The sequence below is a fragment of the Triticum dicoccoides genome, chromosome 5A, assembly GCF_002162155.2.
Source record: "Triticum dicoccoides isolate Atlit2015 ecotype Zavitan chromosome 5A, WEW_v2.0, whole genome shotgun sequence".
Classification (NCBI taxonomy): Eukaryota; Viridiplantae; Streptophyta; class Magnoliopsida; order Poales; family Poaceae; genus Triticum; species Triticum dicoccoides.
In genome coordinates, this window is record NC_041388.1 from 386,000,363 (window position 1) to 386,007,880 (window position 7,518).

At 44.5% G+C, this 7,518-nt stretch overlaps 1 protein-coding gene and 1 long non-coding RNA gene across 2 annotated transcripts in view; one reads left to right on the forward strand and one right to left on the reverse strand.

Annotated features, from left to right (window-relative positions):
* LOC119301700 overlaps positions 1-387 on the reverse strand; it is a 2,343-nt gene extending 1,956 nt beyond the window's left edge. The window contains exon 1 of the long non-coding RNA XR_005147153.1: positions 254-387. This is a non-coding gene — a long non-coding RNA (uncharacterized LOC119301700). The remainder of the gene's footprint in view (positions 1-253) is intronic.
* A 110-nt stretch (positions 388-497) lies between these two features.
* On the forward strand, positions 498-3,958 carry LOC119301697 (26S proteasome non-ATPase regulatory subunit 9-like). Its single transcript, XM_037578687.1, has 5 exons — positions 498-734; positions 855-915; positions 1,542-1,649; positions 2,578-2,887; positions 3,658-3,958. Exons 1-5 carry the CDS (start codon positions 594-596, stop codon positions 3,677-3,679), a joined length of 642 nt encoding a protein of 213 aa, XP_037434584.1. The 5' UTR covers positions 498-593; the 3' UTR covers positions 3,680-3,958.
* The last annotated feature ends 3,560 nt before the right edge of the window (positions 3,959-7,518 follow it).

The window sequence follows — 7,518 nt, forward strand, 5'->3', positions numbered from 1 at the left end:
ACGGCAATTCAGGCTAAAGTAACACTACCACCTAAACAGCAGGGAGCAGTAAAATACATAGAAGAATCGCGGATACCGAGCCGATAGCATCATCCTAGTCCCGGCTACCCAAATCGCCCATCAGTATCGAAGGTGAGCAAGGCTAGGATCACATCTTGAATTCTTTTAACAAAGAGCACCACGCCTCAGCATCGGTCGAGGTACAGACTAGCATGTCACGGAATGGGCACGGGAAAGGGCCGGCGGGGCTTACCGACGAACGGAGCTCCGGGATTCGGCGGGAGAGGGCGGCGGGAGCTGGAGGCCCCGGATCCAAAATCGCTCTTGCCTTCTGAACGAAAGAGGAACCGCGCCGCACGGCAGAGGGTTCTGGAGGAACAAGACCACTTTGCTCCGTGTGAACCGAACCAGATTTACTTGGCCCCGTCCGATCGCGACCGTCGGTTTTAGATCGAACGGTCCGCAACGCTTCGACTGGACGCGAGTAGAGACTTCCGACCCGCGCCGCACGCAAACCAGTCCCCCTCTTCCCTCGGCCGCCGCAGAGAGAGAACAGCACCGCAGCGGAGAGGGGAGAGAGAGACAGAGGGAACATGGTGGCGCCGAACGTGAAGGCAGAGACGATGAGGCTGATGGACCGGCGGTCGGCGCTGGAGGCGGAGATGGACGCCATCATCGCCGCCCTCTCCGCGCCGGGCGGGGCGGGCATCACGGGCTCCCTCGTCGACGCCGAGGTACCGTCGCGCCCTCGCTTCCCCCCGCGCCCTAAACCCTAGCAGCATGAACCCTCTGTCCTCCGCTCCTTCCTCGACGGGTTATAGTTTGCTAATCGCGGCTGTTTTGGTTCGGCTTAGGGTTTCCCCAGGGCGGACATCGACATCCCCGCCGTCCTCGCCCAGCGCCGCAAGCTCGGTGGTATGCTCTCACTCGGATTCTCGTCCTACTACTTATCATATCGATGCGCTTGTTTCTACCGTATGGCTACATGTACTGCTGACGCGTTGCGTTTGTTTTGGCGTATGCCGTGCACCTTATGGTGCTCCATTCATGGTCCGGGATTATGAATTGATTTTTGCAAATACGGTGACATTTGTGGCCAGTAATGGGGATGCAAGAGTTGTAGTTGAATTGCTTCTCCTGCGAGGGTGGTGAGTTCTGGGTGTTGGGAGGTGGCCCTGATATGAGCTATGCCTGGCGAGTGTTCAGCAAGTTGGATATCAGGGCATGCCCTTTTGGCATCAGTAGTGAACTGATAGTAAATATAGAACATTCATAGGAGATTAGGGGTGAAGCATAGTGTTATCTCTTATGCTGAACTGATGGGTGTTAAGTGTTGAGAAAAAAAAAAGAGTTGTCCTTGTTTTGTAAGTTCAGGATCATCGTTTTTCTTCATTGCTGAGTACATTTACAGATTTGGCTTATGGGCTTAGGCCGACTGGCAAGAACTAATCATTGCACATCATCATAGTGTGTATGTTCTAAATCTTCTCAGCGTGCTGTAAAGTATATTTGGTACTTACACTGTATAATGTACATTGCAGAGCTGAGGAATGACCACAAGGATGTTACAAGCAAAATTGAGAAGAATCTGGAAGTTTTACACTCTACAAAATTAACAAGAAATGAGCAATCAATCCCAAGAAGTTCTGGTAAGTACTGGACACTCTGTGGCTCTGTGGTCACATTAACTTGTCATGATGGGAAATGTGCTTCCAAGCTTATAGATTTGCCATTTGTATCTTCTCAGATGTCTATAAGGAACACATGAAAATAAATATATCTTATTTTCCGTAAGTACTGTACTCCTGTCCACAAATTAGACATTTCTTTACTTTTGGAACTCCAATGCACGACTGTAACTAATTTCTATCATAATATACTAGTAGCTAAATAATACATAGAACTCGTGTATTATGGAAGCACTCTACAAAACAAATCGAATGAAACTAGTTTTGGTGATTCTATATCCTTCTTAATACTGGTCAAAGTTTCAAAAAGGTTGACTACATGCATCTGAAGTTGACCTATGTTTGGAGATGGATAGATTAAATTAAATCTGTGAGATTGGACATATTCAAAGTTCGTATTGGTCTCTCAAGTTCTTGGTTTACTCTTTACTGTGGTGTGTCTTGGCTTTCTTTTATGACATATCTTCAAATGATCTTTATAACCTCACCAACACATTGTAATTTACTCATGCTCACTAACACTGACACTTGAAATACCCTCAGTTACAAAATGGTTTAGCATTTTAAGAATTATTATTTTTACTGTGTGAACACAAACTGATGACCAATGGATGCCATAGCATTATTTGCACATTGCCGTGTTAAACATCCAGTTACCTTGAAACTAGTGGCGACAGCAGCACCAAAATGCTGTGTGTTCAAGTGCACTAAACTCTCTAAACCTAACGGTGAATGAAAAAAGACTGTCGAGTCAGCTGACCCCATAGCTTACATGTAGAATCATCACTGCATGGAACAAGGCCCATTCTTAAGCATGAATTAAATTATAATAATTATAATGGTAAGGAAATTAAAGTTGCTGATCTCCATCATATTTGATCGCATGCAGGTATATCAGCTCCACTGCATGGTGGATTGTCTCAAAATGATCCTATGGAAGAGGATGTGGTAACCAGACTTCCTTTTGCCATAATTGATGACATTGCAGATGGTTCTCCTGCTGCTTTGGATGGCTTGCTGCTTGGGGATGAGATAGTGAAGTTTGGGAGTGTAGAGGCTGGTGGCAGACTGCAAGAAAGGCTTGTTTCTGAAGCCGTTTCCAATGAGGATAATCAAGTATCTCTACTCATCATTCGTCAGGGATCACCAATGAACTTGACAATCACACCAAGAAAGTGGCATGGAAGAGGACTTATGGGGTATGCTTTACTAAACTTCTGTATCAATTGTTCTGTTGCGTTTTTAGCCTATCAAAAAGTATCAGACCTTTCTTTTTCAATATTTTGTTAATGTAAATATTTAGGATGCCTTTTGTTGTCACAGCAGATCCCTGTACTTACTCCCCTTGTTACAAATATTACTAACAAAAGTGTATACCTTGGCTGTTAAATGTGACCGGGTTGACATGAATTAGATGCGACACAACGCTACCTCAGTTGTGACATGCACATATTTTTTTGTAGAGGGTCATGGAGACTTATATTGAACAAATACATGATGGCAATTTGTTCTAGTCTACTATTATGTTGAAAACAGCTTTTATAGTAAATTGCAGAGAACTGCATGTCCTCCTACCTTATACATGAAACCTCAGGTTCTGGAGAATTGTGCAACAAACACAACCCCTATTTTGTAGTAATGTCCCTCCTAGTCAGCAATTTGCTGATTAGGCACCACTTACCACCTCTTCGGCAACCCTACCTGGTAATAGGAAATAACCAGAAGCAGCATGTGAAGTGCTTGTGAGGATCTTACCCGGACATAATCACACGACATGTTGGATAGACTGAAGATGTATGTTCTTTGTTAGTTCTGTTGATCCTTCTGCAGTATTTTTTTTTCTTCTGTCGTTGAATGCTAACAGCAGATCACATGTAAACCACGCCATCTCTAGCTGACAAGCTTATCATACGTGTTAATGGTTTGTTGATTGATGTCTTAACTGTAACTTGGTTTCTTGTTCTCACAGGTGCCATTTCCGAATCTTATGAAGGGCCGGTCTATATATTCAACTGAAGAATGGCGTGCTTTCACGTCTGCACTTGTGCTGACAGCTCTTGCCGCTCAACGTTTCAATCGAGTCGAAGTAAACTGATAACCTGAATGCCTGTACTTACTTTACCTGTAGCTGTGCTTAAAGTACAATGCCACTTGTGGAACCTGTAGTTGCCTTGGTTACAAGCTTTATTTGGTACAATTCCTATAGCTGCGCTTAAAGAACTATGCACATCACATTTGGTAATGACGATGCAGAAAACCTGGAGTCAAAATGGAGTTGGGTCGATCGTGTGGACGCAGAGAAAAATAGTGTCAATTCTCGGTGCAATTGTGGAAAGGTCCCATCTGGTCTTTGGCGACTTGGTCTTACATACACAACGCAGACTGCTCAACAAGAACAACAGCACGTCGGTCACTTGTATACGCGTGGCGACTTAGTGAGAATGCATCGCTTCAGGAATTGTTCGGCCTCGCATGGGAGCATTAAGCATCCACCTAATAAGCTTTAGCCCAACTTTAGACTATCGGCTGTTGTTAATTAGCCCTAAATCGGCAGCCGGTTGCCAGAAACTGCGTAGGAAAATACCTTTGGTTCTTATATGAGCATGCTGTATAATTTATCTAAAGAGAGCATGCTATTTAGAGACATGATGATGCGCAGACCTGCTATTTAAACAACAAACAAAACAAAAAACAACAACAAAGCCTTTAGTCCCAAACAAGTTGGGGTAGGCTAGAGGTGAAACCCATAAAATCTCGCAACTAACTCATGGCTCTGGCACATGGATAGCAAGGTTCCACGCACCCCCTGCCCATAGCTAGCTCTTTGTCGATACTCCAATCCTTCAGGTCTCTCTTAACGGACTCCTCCCATGTCAAAATCGGTCGACCCCGCCCTCTCTTGACATTCTCCGCACGCTTTAGCCGTCCGCTATGCACTGGAGCTTCTGGAGGCCTGCGCTGAATATGCCCAAACCATCTCAAACGATGTTGGACAAGCTTCTCCTCAATTGGTGCTACCCCAACTCTATCTCGTATATCATCATTCCGGACTCGATCCTTCCTCGTGTGGCCACACATCCATCTCAACATACGCATCTCCGCCACACCTAACTGTTGAACATGTCGCCTTTTAGTCGGCCAACACTCCGCGCCATACAATATTGCGGGTCGAACCGCCGTCCTGTAGAACTTGCCTTTTAGCTTTTGTGGCACTCTCTTGTCACAGAGAATGCCAGAAGCTTGGCGCCACTTCATCCATCCGGCTTTGATTCGATGGTTCACATCTTCATCAATACCCCCATCCTCCTGCAACATTGACCCCAAATACCGAAAGGTGTCCTTCCGAGGTACCACCTGGCCATCAAGGCTAACCTCCTCCTCCTTACAGCTAGTAGTACTGAAACCGCACATCATGTACTCGGTTTTAGTTCTACTAAGCCTAAACCCTTTCGATTCCAAGGTTTGTCTCCATAACTCTAACTTCCTATTTACCCCCGTCCGACTATCGTCAACTAGCACCACATCATCCGCAAAGAGCATACACCATGGGATATCTCCTTGTATACCCCTTGTGACCTCATCCATCACCAATGCAAAAAGATAAGGGCTCAAAGCTGACCCCTGGTGCAGTCCTATCTTAATCGGGAAGTCATCGGTGTCGACATCACTTGTTCGAACACTTGTCACAACATTATTGTACATGTCCTTGATGAGGGTAATGTACTTTGCTGGGACTTTGTGTTTCTCCAAGGCCCACCACGTGACATTCCGCGGTATCTTATCATAGGCCTTCTCCAAGTCAATGAACACCATATGCAAGTCCTTCTTATGCTCCTTATATCTCTCCATAAGTTGTCGTACCAAGAAAATGGCTTCCATGGTCGACCTCCCAGGCATGAAACCAAACTGATTTTTGGTCACGCTTGTCATTCTTCTTAAGCGGTGCTCAATGACTCTCTCCCATAGCTTCATTGTATGGCTCATCAGCTTAATTCCACGGTAATTAGTACAACTCTGAACATCCCCCTTGTTCTTGAAGATTGGTACTAATATACTCCGTCTCCATTCTTCTGGCATCTTGTTTGCCCGAAAAATGAGGTTGAAAAGCTTGGTTAGCCATACTATCGCTATGTCCCCGAGACCTTTCCACACCTCAATGGGGATACAATCAGGGCCCATCGCCTTGCCTCCTTTCATCCTTTTTAAAGCCTCCTTCACCTCAGACTCCTGGATGCGCCGCACAAAACGCATGCTGGTCTCATCAAAGGAGTCATTCAGTTCAATGGCAGACCTGCTATTTATATAAACAAAATGCGAGGATTAATTAAGACGCCCACCATAGGACTGGCGAACCGACCGATGGCAAGAGCTAGCCTACTTGATTCTCTGATAGTACTCCCTCCATTTTTATATATAAGGCCATTATGGAATATACATTTTGCATCTATACAAGGCCACGGACAGTAATCGAGGCACAATTAATGATATTTTCTCGTACTAACAACATGTTTAATAATTGCATGCATGCAGTCATAATGACAGTCAGCTACTTCCTCCACTCAGTTTCTTTGCATGCATGCGGAGTATTAATGATTCCAGTAAACAAGAAAAAAGTTGACTTGTAAAGCAGGCATTAAATTTTACATTGGTATACAAAAATGGAGGGAGTACTAAACATGGAGAGTTCGTTATGCTCACAACCAAACATCTACTCCTAGTGGACAATGTTATTAAACAAAAACATATAGTGGACAAAGTCCACAATATTTTATTTATTTATTTATATACCCTCCAATGAGGCCAATCTATGCCTGCACTAATTAATAACCTCACCTAAACACCCACCCTAACATATGCACCACTGATTAGTTCCACTTAAACTTGTGTACTTAGCCACATGATGATGTCCAAAACCAGGAGTGCTGCAGGTTAACGTAGGACAACATGTGTCATGGACGTTTCTTTAATTATCGGATATTATGCTATAAAAGTGTTCCGATTTGGCCGCTCTTGTCAGTGGGTAATGGTCGTCTCGTCGTAAGCGTGTTCCCTTTGCAGATTTTTGGGAGGCCATAGAGACCAAGGCCCCCACTGCAAAGAGGTATGGAACAACCTTGTGCTCATGATTAGAGCCATGGAGGTATGACCCGGCAAAGATATTGTTGTGATACAAAAATGTTGGGCGGCAGCATAAAGGGAACACTGTTCGTATAAAATGCGACTCCATGATGCGGGGCCCCTGCCATGTAAAATGTTTGATGGCTACGAGGTACCTAACCAAATTAAATTCCCTGGGACTCTATGAGGTGAAACGGCTCATGGGCGCACAGTTCGTCGCTTCATCTGTCCCATCACAAGTCAACAGTGAGCCAGGTTGTGCAGTTTCAAGCTAAAGTTCATGTGCGCTGTGTTTCAAGCTAAAGTTCAGCGTGTCCAACCGTTTCTCATACGCTAGAGCAACTCTAGCGGGGCAGCCTCCATAAATATACATGCTTTATACTCCATCCGTTTTTCAAAATATAAATCTTTTTAGTGTGTAGATTCACTCATTTTGCTTCGTATGTAGTCTGTAGTAGAATCTTCAGAAAGACTTATACTCCCTCCGTTCGGAATTACTTGTCTCGAAAATAGATGTATCTAGAACTAAAATACGTCTAGATACATCTATTTCTGCGACAAGTAATTCCGAACGGAGGGAGTATTTATGAACGGAGGGAGTAGTATTTTAAAGACCGCGAATGTTGTACAAACACAAAGTCGTCATAATGTCAAGAAGGGGTTTCCGTGCCATTTTCAGGACTGTATTGCAACATTACTATCCACATCCTCA